This window comes from Aphelocoma coerulescens, chromosome 7 (assembly GCF_041296385.1).
Source record: "Aphelocoma coerulescens isolate FSJ_1873_10779 chromosome 7, UR_Acoe_1.0, whole genome shotgun sequence".
In the NCBI taxonomy this organism is placed as follows: domain Eukaryota; kingdom Metazoa; phylum Chordata; class Aves; order Passeriformes; family Corvidae; genus Aphelocoma; species Aphelocoma coerulescens.
In genome coordinates, this window is record NC_091021.1 from 21523564 (window position 1) to 21540293 (window position 16730).

The 16730-nt window shown below is 37.7% G+C and overlaps 1 protein-coding gene across 1 annotated transcript in view; it reads left to right on the forward strand.

Annotated features, from left to right (window-relative positions):
• GRB14 (growth factor receptor bound protein 14) overlaps positions 1-16730 on the forward strand; it is a 60179-nt gene that overhangs the window by 20064 nt on the left and 23385 nt on the right. Inside the window, 1 exon segment of the mRNA XM_069020796.1 lies at positions 14368-14524. Within this exon segment, the coding sequence (XP_068876897.1) occupies positions 14368-14524 (157 nt within the window).

Here is a 16730-nt window from a genome sequence, read left to right on the forward strand (position 1 = left end):
AAGTTTTGAAGACAGCTGAGAGGTTTCTTAGAGATGGAGAGAGTGGGAGATGGACTTGAGTGAGCTTTAAAGGCTTAAGGAACAGTGGTCAGAAAAACTGTCATGGTTGAGGTGAAATATTTGAATTTAAAGTCTTTATTCAAAATGGAATATTTTCTTTAATGAATTATTGAGGGATCTGAGAGAAGGCAATGGGGAAAATTACAGGTAAATTATTAGGATGGGTGCGACTGGAAATTCAGTGTAGAATTATGTCTTAGATATAAATTACTAGGATAGAGCATCACGATAGGCTACTTCTGTATCTTCAGAGTTTGATACAAATTGAATAAAGGGTTTGAGCCAGAAAAAAGAGTTGAGGCAATTTGAGAAGGAGGAATATATATGGGAGTGGGAAGAGACCCAAACTGCATTCAGAAGAATGGTAGTGTGTTTTTTGAAAGAAGTTTATGTTTAAGATTGCTAGAAGGCCCAGCCAGGATGTAGGCTTACAGAAGGGTCTTGCCACCTTTGTGTATCTAATGTGTGCTAAGATAGCTGCAGTTTGTTTGGGGAGATCAGGAATTCCTGCTGTCTCCTAAAACATTAAACTCTGTGAAACTAGCTTTGTAAGCATCTACCTGAGATACTTGTTTGAGGGAGCATGTTAGCTCTGAAAGGATTGATAAACTGCCTAAAATTCAGTCTTCTGTCATACAGTACTTGCAGATATTAAATTAAGTTACCTACTTGTGACAGAGGATGAGGAGAGGCTAATGATTCAATTATGGATGAGAGGGAAGAAGGAGGGTGGCAGACCAGCATTTTCTGTCATTGTGGAAGAACTCTGGTTAGGTCCAGGGACTGTTTAGGAGAAAACTACTGACAGGGCCTTCTCAAGGGAAGGTATTGCAGCACTCATCCCCTTCCTTATGATGTAGGCCAAATAAATCTAGATCTGATACTATTCTTAAAAAGAGTTTTAGACCAGTTTTTGCACTGAGTATGTACTCCTTATACTCAAGCAGGCATCTAAAAGTGGATTCTGGTATAGCCATCACATATTGGTTGGCCAGTCATAGTTCCTGCTTTGACTACCATGAAACTAGTAAAGCTTCCTACCGTTTTTATTGTGTATAAAAATGATCTCACATGCATAAATGAAATCAAAATGGGACTAATTTTAGCAGATCCTGTGGTTCAGGTGCAGGTAGGGAAAGGGAGGTTTTTTTCCTATCCTTTGACATTCCAGTCTCTTCAAGCAATCAAATTTTTCAGAGTATTTTGTACAAAAAATCATCAATGATCTTGAAATTTCAAATGTACAGCACTATGCTGCATAGTTGCCATGAAGGGTAGATAGAGATGTATGTGTGTATGACAGGGTGAGTAGTAAGTGCACAGAGCTTTTTAAAAAGTCTTTTAAAATCTCAGTGGTTTAATACACTTGGCCATTACTTGTCCTTTGTATAGTTTGGCAAGGTTTAGTGGTACAATTAACGTTGCACTTTGTCTCTTCTCTGTCTTCAGTTCTTGAACAGATCTTTGATATGTTTTTCAGTTTCTTCTTGCTTTCTTTGAACATCTAACATTCTTCATATAGTAACCAAGGAAATTGGCAGTGTTTAGTGCCCTACTCTGCTCATAATCCTCTTCTGTGGGCAGAAATCCTTTGGAAAAAAACCCAGCTTTTTCATCAATTGAAGAAAGTGCTTGGCCATTTTCTAGCTCTAGTACTTTAGTCTCCTCTTGAATAAATTAGGCTTCAAGAAGTCAGAACTTGACCTTCAGACTGTGTTATCTAGCCTTGAAGTATATCAAGAGCTATTGCTGAATAGCTATTTCTGCTAAAGTAAACCTCATACTGATTTTGCTGCATTGCTGTATGTGAAGGGAGAAACTCAACAAACAGCACACAAGGTGTTGGTGTGAGTCTTATGCAAAAGATCAAATTTCCCTTATTTATATGTGTGTTACGTGTTACTTTCAACATGCTATAATACATAAGCAAGTACCTGAAAAATTAGAAAATTTTCTGTACTTCTGATAAACTGAAGCTACATCAGTGAATGCAAAGAAAACTCACCACATTGAACCAAGGAATTATTCATATTTAAACGTGCTATCTTCCTCATTTTCATGCAGTTGCTATAGGTACTGCCCATGCCCCATTCTTTCCCACTCCTTTTTTTTCTGCCTGTTGGTCAGGAACAGAGGCAAGATCAACCCAACAAAACAACAGCTACCTTAATGGCCTAAAGAAGTTATGACTGTTTGATCATGTATTTGGTTTGCGTGGCACGGTTTTGGTAGCAGGGGGAGGGGGGCTCTACACAGGTGGCTTCTGTGAGAAGCTTCTAGAAAGTTTCCTCTATGTCCAATAGAGCCAATGCCAGCTGGCTCCAAGGCAGACCTTCATTTCCCAAGGCTGAGCCCCTCATCAACAGTGCCTCTGGGATAACTTATTTAAGAAGGGGAAAAAGGTTTGCTGTGCAACTGCAGCAGAAGAAGAGAGAGAGAACATGTGAGAGGAACAGCCCTGCAGACACCATGGTCAGTGGAGGAGAGAGAGGAGGTGCTCCAGGCACTGGAGCAGAGATTCCCCCACAGCCCATCGTGCCAACCACGGTGAAGCAGCTGTCCCCGTGTTGGGACCATGGCGGTGCAGAGATCCACCTGCAGACCCTTGGAGACCCCCGTGCCAGAGCAGGTGGATGCCCAAGGAAGGCTGTGACACCTGTGGAAAGCCCACAGTGCACGTGCTCTGGCAGGACCTGTGGACCTGTGAGAAGAACCCACGCTGCAAGAAGTGCAGAGTGTGAGGAGTCTTCCCCGAGGATGCAGGACCAGCAGAGACAACGTGTGATGTATTGACTGCAACCTGTGTTCCCTGTTCCACTTCACCAGTGGCAGGGAGGAGGTAGAGAAAATTGGGAGTGAAGTTGAAGTCTGGGAGAAGGGAGGGGTGGGGAAAGGTGTTTTAAGATTTAGTTTTATTTGTCATTGCCTTTCTGTGGTTGGATTGATAATAAAACTGGTTTCCCCAAGTCGAGTTTGTTTTGCCTGTGATAGTAATTAGTGTGCCATCTCTCCTTGTCTTTTTCTCAACCCACAAGCTTTTCATTGTATTTTCTCTCCTGTGTCCAGCTGAGGAGGGAAGTGATAGAGTAGCTTTGGTGGCCACCAGGTGTCTAGACAGTGTCAACCCACCACAGATCAAAACACCTGAACCAATATAATTCTGTGGTAACACTGGAAATTTTAGCCCAGTTCCAGTCCATCTAAGTCTCTCACACTAGTAGTGACTTCCAAAAATTTCTGTTTTGATGTTGTTCTTATTCTGTTGCTTTCAACCCTTTATTTATGTTTACATTATTTCAAGGCAACCAGTTTTTCACAGTTTAAAGTAGTTCTATAAAAACAAATTTACTCTGCCGCAGTACAGTTTATAATGGGTGCCTTGGGAACAGTACAAAGCAAGGTGAGTCAAACTTCAAGTTACACTTTCCAAGAACACACATTTCACCTTCTTGACCCAGAGTTGATAGGCTCTTGGCATGTATCTCATATTTCATCATAGTTCTCGTATTTCATCTCCTTTTTCTGGCAGATCCAAATGGCTGTCTTGGACTGCTGATCAATATCTTCACCAAAACTCATGCTTGGGCATCAAAAATGTTAACTTGGAGAGACATCTTTGGTTCCTTTCTTTACCATGCTTTGCACATCCCTGCAGTTGCAACTTCTTGCAATTTGTGTTTTTGCTGATACCTTTTTTGTTTGGCACCACTAAAATTCATATGAAGGACTGAGATCTGGGAGGAGGTGTTCAGTTGACACCCATAATACTTTTCCTTTATTTTCTACTAGTATCCTATTTTTTCCCCCCACTATTCTTTATTGCATTCTGATTTCTTCACAATCTTTTCATCACTCTTGTTGCCTATTGTATCACTTCTACTGACAACCTTTGCCCTAACATAGTGTTGTGCTTTTTTCTTAGATCACCGAGACTTCTTTTCTGAACTAGTTAATTCCCTTCTCCAAGAGGTTAGCAATTAAATGATATCTAGACTGAATAGCAATTGGAGCCCTCGGCTTGTCTTGTATTAGCCTGACAGCCAGACTTCAATAACTCATCATAACCATCAGCTGCATATGCAAGCTCTCAATGTTGTCATTTTTCTTTTGGTCCTGTTGACTGTAACTTGTTGGATTGGTGTCTGTCACCGTTTTTTTGGGTATCCTGTTTGACAAGACTTGTAGGATGATCATAACAGAAATAAAATGCATGCATTTATGGTAATATGAACATGGCTTGTGTGTGGGCAAGCGAAGCAGCAGCCAGACAACCCAGCAGACCTCTGAATGTAGGGTATCACAACTTGCGTAGAGATGGGAAATGTGCTTCTGGCTTCTCAGTTTTCTTGTAAGACTGAAGACTGCTCAGTCTACATATCTCATTTTCATTTTAGAACAAATGATTAGAGGTAAACATTATCAAAACAGACTAAATTTCTGAAATTATTACCCCCTTTTTACTACGTCACTCACTTACTATCTTCCTATTTCACTTCATTCACTCATTTTAGTCTGTTGCATTTGGTGACTGTTACATTTTTCCCAACAGTTACAGGGCCTGATTTCCATGCCCAGATGCCCCTCATCTCTTTTTCTGTTCCTTTAGGGGTTTGGATTTGTCTGCAAAATATGCAGACAAATCTGTAATAACACAACAGTATATAGTTGAAGGTTGTACATGGTTTGAGTAGACTTACTAGCTTTACTGCAGGATTTATTCTTTATTTGGATTTTATGCTTTGGCGAGAGGCAACAGTGCTGTGTGAATGAAAAAAAAGATTCAGAAGCACTGAAAAATAAAATGTTCTGTCAGATTAGCTATCCTACAACAGTTAAACCTTGCTCTTATATTCCACTGATGACTAGAAACAGATACCCAGAGATGACAGAACTGGACTGGAAGGATGTTGTAGTCTGACCCAGCAAAGCAAGTTTTTTTGTCTTATACCAAGTGGCAAAGTATTTCAGCATTGTAAAACAACCATCTATTACAGTGGGTTGCCCTACATGGCCTTTACCATGTTGGCTCTGGACATTCCTTGTACCACTCCAGAAATACAGAGAAAATTTCCAAACCGTATCTTCTTTAGCTAAAAATCTAAACTTCTCTTAGTCTTAGAGTCTGCGCTATTTTCTCTCTAGTGACCTGCATGGGAGTACACAGTTGATACAGTTGATGACAAAAGCATTTTTCTCTTTGAAGCTGTGTTACAGTTCAAGCCAAAACTTCTCTTTAAAATGGCCAAAGTGAAATAGAGTTTTAAGAAAAAATCTGTTCTCCTTTTTTTCTTATTTAAAAAATCTATTTCAGGACTGCTGCAAAGGAAATAGGAAGCTAATTGGTCTCTTAACAGTGTTATTCAGAGACTTGGTCTTTCTCAGCTTTGCAAGAGATCTGCTCTACTGAGAAACCAGCAACATGGTGTGAAAAACCTGGTAGAAACAATAGGTACTTCTTTTTATAGCTGGTATCTCTTCAGAAACATAGACTGCAGCCAGAACGCGGCAGTAACAGATTTGCTTTCTCTTGTGCTGGAACACAGCATTCTATTTATCTCTGACAACCAAAGGATATGTTGGACAAACTGCACTATTAAATACAGAAAGCCTCATTTAAATAATGTTAGTGCTTTGACATAAATAGGGACAAGCCATTCAAACATGAGGCTGATAACATTTTGCCCTCATCTTGGTTGTACACAGAAAACAAAAACCAGAAGTGTATTTTAGTGGCTTTGTATTTAAATTTTTTTTTCTCCCTCTATCTTCAGACATGAGTTCTTTGGAAAATAGAGAAGTGTGTGGATAATTTCTGCCATATTTCTAGGTTGGGGGATAAAAATACTGTTGCACTGTTAACTTTTCTCATTTTCTGTTGTTTTCTATTTGACAAACTTTTTTTTTTTAAAAAAAAGAAATACTGAAGTGCCTTCTTAAGTCAGATTTTTTGAATCCACACTATGATTGTTCCATCCCTCTTTTTAAGTCCAGTTAGCCTAACTGGATATTTTTCTCTGTCTATGGTAAGTGCATTCTAAATATTCCTATTGTATATAGTAAAATGTAAACCTGTGTATTTCTATTAAATATATAAAAGCTCTTTAAAGTTAAGACTTAGCAGGCAGTGTGGAAACAAAGGACTGAAGATAGCAATACCGTAATTTTACTAATAAGGCTAATAAGCTGATCGCCTCCACTAAATTAACTTTTCATGAAGAAAAGTTCATGTGAACATACACTTTTATTAACCTGAATAATCAAGTTTGGTCTGAATATTAATCTCTTTAAGTCAAACAATAAGTTTTTTTAACTTTTATCAGAAAGGGCTTGCTTTGGGGGCAAAATATGAAACCCTTAGGCATGACCAAGACAATTTTTGTACCTTGCTAGTTATTTTCGCAATCTTCTGTGGATTTAATGATAAATAATAAGGTAGCTCTGAGGGAAGATAATGGGTCATAAAGCATGTACGTTTAGCCTAAACAACTGAGCTGTATTGGGTGGACTGTATAAGCTGAACTATATGAAAGAGTGTTGTGATTCTAACACTAAGAAGTGGTGATGCTTGGCTTGAGGGACAATAGCTTGTGTACACTTACTCAGTGGCTGGATTACGTTATGGTCTCAAATGAGTTTGAAATTCCTTTCCCTTGTATAAAGAATTTTACCCAAGTTTCCCGGAAATTTCACCATTAATTATTTTTAGTGGCGAGGAAGGTGTAAAACTCTCTTGCCTTCCTGTTCATCCATATATTGGGTTTAGATTAATTGAAAAGTCATGCATACTGTGCACTGGAATGGAGAAGGGACCTATGTTGGATTAGCTCTCTTTAACTGGTACTCTTAAGAAGACAGGAATAGGGAATCATTTGCCTTTCCCAGCGCCAAGAAGTTTTGCAAATAGCCTTGTGTCAGGTGTTAATGTATAAAGTTAGCATTAATAATGTAATGAAAAATAACTATGACTTACTTTTATCATGGCTAGTAAGACATGATAAAAAAATGTCTTCCACTCTGATTTAAGGGTTAATATGAGTAAGAGTCTGAAATTACTTGGCTATAGACAGCTATTCTAAAAATGAAATGTGCATTCCAAGTTCATCTTTATTTTGAAGTATCTTTCTTCATAACTGTTTAATTTTCATTATAGCTCTTCTTTTGAAGGTCTTGGGAAAAGTTATTGATACCAATCAGTGTAAACTGCACTACCCCACTGAGATTTTTCAGAATTATGGTGATTACTCTAAATTACTCTAGGAACTGCTATGAACAAGATGGAGAAAAGTTTTCATAAATTTAAGAGTAGATTTTCTTCTAGGAAGAGACAGATTCAGGTGATGTTAGTGGATTCTTTCTTACCTGCCTGTTGACAGGCACTGGCGGCTCACAGATTTACAAAGCGATATCCCAAAGTTAATCTGCTGAAATAGCCCTTGGGCTTTTCCACTTTTTCAGATCTGAGCAGAAGTTAATACTCAGTGCACATCACGTGAAGTGATAGATGGAGCCTAAGCCTCTGTTTCTACTGGTGCTAGGATAGGCTGATGTTTGCAATTTAAGTTTCTTTAAATGTTAGACTGTATAACCTCCTGTTAACTATTTAACTATTTGCTTTTTTTGATTTCCAGTGTTCCCTCTATTTAAACTGATAATTTTATTTCACCTAGAAAGACTAGATCTGGGAACCTATTCTTCCTTATCCGTTGTGAATAATTAATGCAAATAAATGATTTAGCTGCTCATGGTGTGTTTATCTTGTATAAGTGCTCCTTTGACAGCTTAATCATTTGACAAGTCTGCTAATTTTCTTTCATTTCTACTGTTCCATGGAAGTGTATTATTTTAAATTTGTGCTGACAATATTTAAATTTCCTCACAACTTCCTAGTTATTTAGACACATCTTAACAGCTGTATTTGAAATATCTCTTACACTGCTTTTGTTTGGAGTCCCCATAGTCTGAAAAAAATTTTGGTAAGGTAGATTAACTTGAGACTCTCTATTTAAATAAATTGTTTGATCCACACCTAACTTTCCTTATAAATAATGTGCATTCTTTTTAAGGAGTTTATTGTGGGTTTTACCTCTATAGATCCCTTTGTATTTCTCACTCCTTATTTGGTCCTTTGTGATAATGACTGTTAATGGGGATAAATCTTTCCCTTTTAATCTATTTATTACTGCTATTTCTACTTACAGGATGCTGAACTTCACAATTTTGCTGTTGTTATTTAATTCTTCAGTTATCGTAATTTTTTGGACCAAGTGTCATCTAATTTTCATATAGTTTACAATAATCTCACTTTCTGCTCTAAAAGTAGTTGTACTAGGAGTTAATTTTCCAAAATGTGACAGTGACTTTCTCTAGACTTTGCCTTTTTGTTCAATTTTATACAGGGAAATGAAATCTTCTATAACTATTTTATTACTATTTATAGCTATATTTTGTTTCTGTTGACCAATATTGTAAAATTGAATGTATCAAATTCAGGCTTAAATAATGATATTTGTATTTTAACTTCCCTGTTGTGTCTTTCAAACTCTGTTTCTCTTCAGTTTTACTGACATTGTCTTTGCCGTGATTGCATGTCAGTATTGTCCTCATTCTGCCATTTTCTCCAGTATCACGATGTGATTGTCATAACCTTTGTTTGAAAGAACTTTGCTGGTATATTTTTACACATAGCCTATTACAATTTGGAGATCTGCATAATTTAACCTCCCTTTTTATAACGCAACATATTTACACATCTAAAGCAGTAGTTATGTGAGGAGGTATAAGTGCTTTACAAATCTTAACGAGTTCAATCTGTTACCTTGCTGTACAGGAACAGATTTCAGTTCCCCCACCCCATTTTGCAAAAACGAAACTGAGGGACTAATGCTGACTTGCCCAAAGTGAGGTGGCAAGTATGTCCTTTAAAAGTAAGAATTGGACCTTTCTTACCATAGGTAATATAAAGTAATTTTTGTTACTTCTTTGCATTGCTGTTCAGTTTCTATTTTTGGTATGATTTTTTCATTCATGGGATTGTCATGGATGGTTGGGTTAGGCAGGGCATGGAGCTTGTACCAGGAGTCTGAGGGAAGGGAGTGACTCTGTGGGCTGTGTAATAGTGCCATAGTAAATATAGTGCCACAGAAGATTATTACAGAAAATAAGTAGAAATGGTTTTAATTGATAATACATGCATACAGTTAACGTGAAATTTAACAAGTTTTTTAATACCTTCTAAAATAATATTTTGGTTTAAAAAAATTCTTTGTGTTTTGGAGTAACAAATTTATTAATTGCTAGGGAATCTGACCTTGTCCATGGTCTTTGATTGGAATAAAGGCTGGAAATTAACAATATTTTTGCTCTTTGAAATGACATTTTAAAAAAGGTTAGATTATGGAAAAAGTATGAGATTTTTCTAGGTTGTGGAAGGAAAGGTAGGCAATTTTCCTAGACTTTGCTCTTCCTTCTCTTGCACTTGGTTTTGTTGCAAGACAGAATATAGGAGCAGTGTTCCTTCTGCCTCTTGAAGCTATACCGTGTTCCAAATGAGAAGTCAAGACGTCTGCAGTTAAACATTGTATGCACCTTGTTTTAATGACAGATTTAGATTTCTGCAAACTGTGTGAATCCTTTTGGCCTGGAAATCTTCCCTTTGGAGGAAATACTGGAAGCTGAGAGTTTAACTGCAGACTGGGATATTTAAAGGGAAAATCTTGCATTCACAGCTGATAAAGAAAACAGTAAACTTTACTAACATACTATTTGTTTCTAACAAAAGTAATGAGTTAGCATCTTAAATATTTTTATGAATGCAGAATTTTGCTGCTTTTCACTAAAACCGAGACAGATTATTGCTAGAAGTTGTAAACAAGTTCAAAATGCTAGAAAATCCAAGCACTTCCATTGTAGGAAAAATATATTCCAAATTCCCCTACCCTTTGCCAATATTAATAAGCAAAAAACTTTGTCTAGCAGGCAGCAGGATTGGGAGATGGAGAACAAATGCTGCAGGCAAATAGCCTGATTGGTGACACTAAAGGGAGGGGTTAGCAGAGTATCAGGCAACATTTCAGAAGTGTGACACCCTGGAGCGTATGACTTTTTAAGACCTGATTTTGCATACAATAACTCTGCATTTAACAAAAATGTGACTGAAATGATAATGAAAGTACAAAAATGTGCAGTGTTTTATTTGGGGGGAGGGGGGAATAATTTTAGAAACCATAAGCTAAAGTTAGGTGTTTTTATCTTTATAAATAAAAGTAGCCTGATTTTTTTTTTAAAGGTGCTGACTACCCACTGTGTCAGTGGCTATACAGAAGCATTAAGAATGACACAAATGTCATGTCATATTGGTGTAGGCACCTAAATATGGAACCTGTGTGCTAGTGGTTCTTTTTCTGTGGTTCTACCTGGCTTTTTTCACACGCTAGGACTTTGATTTGAAATTTTAAATTCCTCAGTGCAGGGCATATGTTTGTGCTGTTTCTGCAGATTGGAACTTCCGAAACAGATGGCATGAAGATTCTGAAGAATCAGACTTGGACACCCTCTCTTAAAAGACTATGGACAGATTATTTAATTATTGTAGTGGAGATGATGGTTGAGTGTGGAAGAAGACTTGGGGGAGTCCAGCCTTGCTTCTCTTTCTCCTCCCTCCTCCCACACTGCTTACCTTATGTGCTCTTTTACTTATCCTTTGAAACAATTTCTGATTTTTTGCTTCTTTAGGTTATTTTTTATTGGAAAAACTATGGTCTTCTTTTTCTTTTCCTTTGTTAAATATTAGATTGTATTTGTCAACATTTATTTTATGTTCTGAACTCATTTGAGTAGTGAAATATAAACAATAATTTATTTTGAAGCAACAGTTCTTATAAAAATAATTTTTGGAGGAATAAAGATGCACTGCACATAATTCTGGGATCTTGGCGGATTTTCAGTACAGTGAAAAACTGAAAGAGAACATGTAGAAATGCTGTACCTCTTTGCCTGCTCCCCTAGGCAGTGAAAATGATTAATGCTTGTCATGCTGAGCTTGGTGTTTTCCTCTTTTTGGAAGATCTTGGTGCTGCTTATTTCTTACTTCCAGTGACTTAAATAGAAGCTATCGAGGTGTTTCTTTTTCTACCCTTGGGAAGAACTGAAGCCATGTATTTATAAACTAGACCAGAAAGAAGATTTCAGTGCTGCTGAGGCAACTTTTTCTGTCTACTGATAGGTATAGTCAAGGGAAGTAAAACAGCTTGCTTTGAAACAAAGTTTGAGTGTAGGGTAATGAAGACTGAAAGGAGAGCTTGTTCTCAATTAGCAACTCTTTTCTTGTGTGCTACTTCTCAGACAAATTTTTGAGGGGAAAAAAAATGGAAGAAAGTGGAGATGACAGGCCAGCCAAATGCATAATGAGAACCACTAATTAAAGTGATCACTCAAGCTTACTTATTTCTATAGGAGGTCAGCATAGCTGCATCTTTAGCGTAGCTCTGCCATGCTTTAATTCTTAGAGCATCCTCTACTTCTGGGAAGAGAAGTATTGCAACAAATTTCCAAGGAAAAATGGGGTTTTGAGTTTATCTTCTTTCATCTGATCCACTCCCCTTGGAATAAGTACATTCCCAGCAATCTTACAAGAGACTTTTCTTCAAACACAGCACAAAGTGCATACTGAGCAACTTCTAATTAAAACAACCCTCAAAGGTCACTCTAACTGATGAGATTTACACCAATTCATTAAGCAAAATGTGTGACAGAAGTTGATAAGAGTCTATTAGGTGACTGTTGTCTTCTGTTGCATCTGAATCCCTTGCAAGGAAGAGAAAAATGTCACATCATTTGAGTTTTTTAAGGTACCACATCCCAGCTGTGAGCTGGGGTGATGTGTTATCCTAGACTTGAGCAGGATTTGTTTCTCTACACTGAGAAAGCTGAGTGAGAATACTCACAGAGAATATAAACTGGGTTTTTTTCTCCTTGTTTTTTTGTTGTGTTTTGTTTTGCTTTAGCTGAGCTCCAGTAGTCCAAGGCCACCTCCAAGGCTTCCCGCTTCCCGGGGTGAATGGCCACAGGCAGCTCATTATCATGACTTGCATTGCCGTCTTCAGCATTTTAAAAACTCTTTTTCTATTTCTTTGGCAATAAGAGTGAAGTCATCTGCACTGCGACTCTTAACCCTTTTAAAAAGAATTTCTGTTAAAATATCCGTCAAGAGCCTCAGCATGGGCTGTACGTGCTCTTGCTGTAAAACAAGCATATCGCTGAACTTGATGAGTGCCTGGGGAAAACTGCAGTTGCTGCTCTGTGCCATAGAGTCCCTAGCCAGCGTGCTCACATGGATTCCCACCCTGGCTTTATTGCAAGAATATTGGGAAACAGAATAGAATATTTCAGCTGGAAGGGACTTAGAACAATCATCAATACTTGGAAAGTTGCTTCAGTTCTTTCCTTTGCTTTCCCCTTCTCTACTGTCTCTCTCCTTTCTGGCATTTCAGTCTGTAAAATCCTTTAGGTTCAGCCTAACAAAGACCTGCTGGAGAGACCAATGAAGCTGTCTCTGACCTTCAGTGCTGCCCACAGCAGGACCTATTTTAAGGTGATGGGACACTGTTTTGTCTAGTCACCCCTACAGCCCTCCAACCCATTCACTCTGCACCCTGCCACACACATCTTTTGATTTCATCTTTGAATCATTGTAAATACTTCAGGAATTTAAATAATTCATGGTGGTTTATCCTGAATGGCCAAACATAATTTCAACACTTTAGGTTGTGTGTGTGGAACCAGACTCTGCTGCAAGCAGGTTGCATTGCTGCTGGTCTCTCTTGCTTAGCAGTGGGAACACTGCCAAAGCATAGACATCTTACAAAACCAACCATAGCCACTCCCCATGGCTGCTTTGGCAGTATTAAATTCACCAGCAATGTGGTCTTTTTGCCTTTTGTATTAAATGGAAGTACTAGGCTGCAGCTTAGGCCCATGGAAACCTTGGATCTTCTTTCTTTGAGGTCTGCCTAATTCCCTTGACAGACTCAGCTTGAGGTGGTTGATTCGTGAGTAGGGAGAGATTTTCTAGCACTTTAGGAGCCTGAATTTAATGTTTGCCATATCCTGAAGATTGGTGTTGTGGCAAGGGTGGCTGAATATTGTGTGGAACTCTTGACCTGTCTACATTTATTAGATGCAGTATTAAAGCAAATTATCATGGACTTCATGCTCATTTAATGTGCAGGGCCAAAGTTTGGGACCAAACTGCTGTATCTGTTTAGTTCCACTGAGAAAAATAGGTTTTTGGAGAGGAGTAAGGCCATTGGTGTGCTTTAAAATCTCAGTGTAGTTTACAAATGGAGTTCTTTTTCCTTGATCTGCTGTTTGGAAAGCATGAGTGAGAGGACCTGATTTTTTAAAATTATTTTTGGATTTTTTCTGTTGGTGGGAGAGATGCAGGTGGCAGGAGATACAGTTGGAGTTACTTGCTCACTTTCCTACCAACTTCAGCACTAACCAGAGAAGGAGCTGCCTTGACAAGTTAGGGCACAATGCATTGCTTGTGGTTTATCAGATGCTTGAAATGAGCATGTATTCAGTAAGGCAGCTGTTAAGAATGACTGACAGTAACAGGCTTGTTTGTCTTTACAGTAAGAACTTGTATCTTTCCGTTTAATGAGGGGTTTACAATGGTATTTAGGTTTTGTGCATGAATTTCAGGAGAGTTGTGTCTTGCATCCTCATGAATATGGATAAATTCAAAAACTGAGAGGAATATTTTATCAATTAAAAGCATCTTGGACACCCTTTATGTTGAGGATGTGTGTGCAAGAACTCCAGTTCTTGCTTGTCAGAATTTGAAGCCACTCTGTAAAGTCTCCTGGTTTAACTGTCTACAGGACTGTTAGCATCTCAAGTCCGATTGCCATTCTCTGAACTAACTCCTTTATCAAATCTTTCTACAGTTCTGCAGTCATAGAGTTCTTGAGTTTCACTGTTTATGCTCTGTGGTTTCTTTTTCAGCTTACTTAAGAATGAACAGTTTCATTACATTTATTTATCTCTCCATTAACGTTTTTTTTTGAAGCTAATGCACCAGTCTGTCCAGTGGCAAGGGATGTCCAGTAGCCAAATTTAGAAATGGAATATAATTTGCTTGGATGTTCTGTTCTCAATTAAGCCATTGCACTAGAGAGGAATGGCTGCCTTTCTTGTTACATTCTGTGTGTGTGGGTTCTTGCCTCAGTCATGAAGGTGAGAAAGCAACACATATGGAGTAACCAAAGCAAAGATTAAACTTATGGGTAGAGTTTTTATTTATTGCAGGTAATCAAAGTGTATAGTGAAGATGATACTAGCAGAACTTTGGAAGTACCAAGTGATATAACAGCCAGGGATGTGTGTCAGCTCTTGATATTGAAGAACCACTATGTTGATGACCACAGCTGGACTCTCTTTGAACAACTTACCCACACAGGTTTAGGTAAGACTAATATTATATGGTGGTATGGTGGTAAATAAGGTGTTTGGTTTTCATTTTCACATGGAAGTACAATTCCAATAGGAAGGCTTGGAAACAAAATGATGGGAAGTCTTGTGTGAATTTGTTCTTTTGTGGGGTTGTTGCTTCTGATTATTTTTGAAAGCATAGGTACAAAGTAGATTTTTTTCATGGTACATTTGCTTCACACTGCTTGATCTACATTTGTAAGAATGATTTGAAAGACACTAATAGTAGTGAGACTTAAATGAGAGTTAAAATTCTCACTATAAATTCTTCCTTGCTCTACATTGCTTTTCTTTGGCAGTTCTTCCTCTCTTATGGGTATTTCCTGCTTATCTCTAGAAAGACTTGGATTATTTTCATTGAAAATAAAATCCTGTTTGTTCTCAACACACCTGAGTGAAATCTCTGACATCAGGGACAGAAAGAGGTTACACAATGCTATTTTATCTTTACTATAGGACTCGGTCTTCAGAAATAATATCAGAGTGGGCTGTCAGTATTTTCCTTCACTACATTCAGTTTGGCTAAATTTATGGTGAACTCTGGGGCAGGGCTACTTTAAAAGGAAAACAAAACCCTTCCTCTAAACTTCCTGATAGGACCAATGAACTGTGTTGAAGTGATACCATGTGTAGTATTTTAAGTTGCTGATTGCAAGACATTCTGAAATCCCTTCACATCATCAATGTTCCTCTAGTGTAGTAAAACCCCTCTTTTTCTATTATACAGTTTAAAATGTGTAATCTGTGGTTTCAAAATATAACTTCTGATTTCTGTTCCTTTTTGAAGTGTATAGGTATACTTTTGCAGTATGAAAAACATAAGGGAAATTAATTTTAGGGAGAAAGGGGATGTTTGCAGAGATGTAAAATATGCAGAACACAGGAAAGACTTTACTCAGCAAGAGATGAGTGTAGAAGGCCACTGGTGGGATATAATATTGAACCGAAACTCAGGTTAGACAGTCTTACTTGCTTTTACAGCACTGTGTTTCAGTACTGTATTGTGTATGGTTTTGATAGGAAATTATGTTAGAAAAAATCTACCAGAAGACAAATTCCATAAGAAATATGGTTATAATTTCACATCACTCAAAATTTCCATATTATTCTTGAACTTTGGCACTGTACTAGAGCTAAAAAAGATAGTACTTCTGCAACTTCAAGGGCAGTTCCATCTGCTAGTACAAAGTGTGGCTTGAAAAAAAGGATGTTCTGGATGCCTTCCTGCTTTCTAAAATACATAGAAAACTCCATGGAGTTCCTAATTCTCAAAAGAGACTGTACTGGTACCTGGTAACTCCAGTGCTGTTGGTTTAAAAAAAAACAGTACACACCACAAACAAATACACTCACAAATATGTGCCCCGGCCGCTCCCTCCCTCCCCCCCAGATATTTAAATATGGCTGAAAGCTATTGTTAGAGTCCCTTTTTCTGAATGTATCTAGGCAATCCAGCCTTGTGCATTTGTTGAAAATAAACTTGACTGTGCATCTCTGACTCAATTATGTTTAACAGCTGTAATTTAAGGATGAACTACAAAAGCTAAAACTATTTTCTGCCCTTTTATGCTCCTTTATCCTATGAAGGCAGACACAAACGTTTTTCAAATTTCTTTTCTTGCTTTGTAACATTTCAAAGATATTTGTAACCTTTTGCACTGAATGTAGCAGCTGTAAGATGCTTCCAACTTAGAGTAAGGTCAGAGTTAAATCTGGGCTGAGGCTGTAAATGACTGCTATAGAAGAAGAGGTAGCAAAATGGCTTTAGTAAACAGTACTATATAAATAGCAGAAGTGTTTTCTGTATTTTATAGTGTAGCTGGTGTTAAAGTAGTGTAGTAACTATTGAAGAAGACACCTTTGACAAACCATGCCAGAACAACAGTGACAGTTTCTCCAGCTTTCTGTATTTGCACAGTACACTTTTTGACAAGTAGTGTTTTCTTCAATCTGAAAGATTTCTTGGAAGATTTTAATATTTCAATTAGTGAAATTGATTTTCCTAAGATCCTGATATCCTCAAAATTGCTGAAGACCTTAATTCATTATGCAGTTGTGTAACTGTTCCAGCTGCTTTCAGTGTAGTTCTAGAAAAAGGTGAATACTTAATTTTAAAAGTAAAATTATTTCCTAGATGATGAGGTTGGCAATTCAACATTACTGGCCAAGGAAAAGGAACA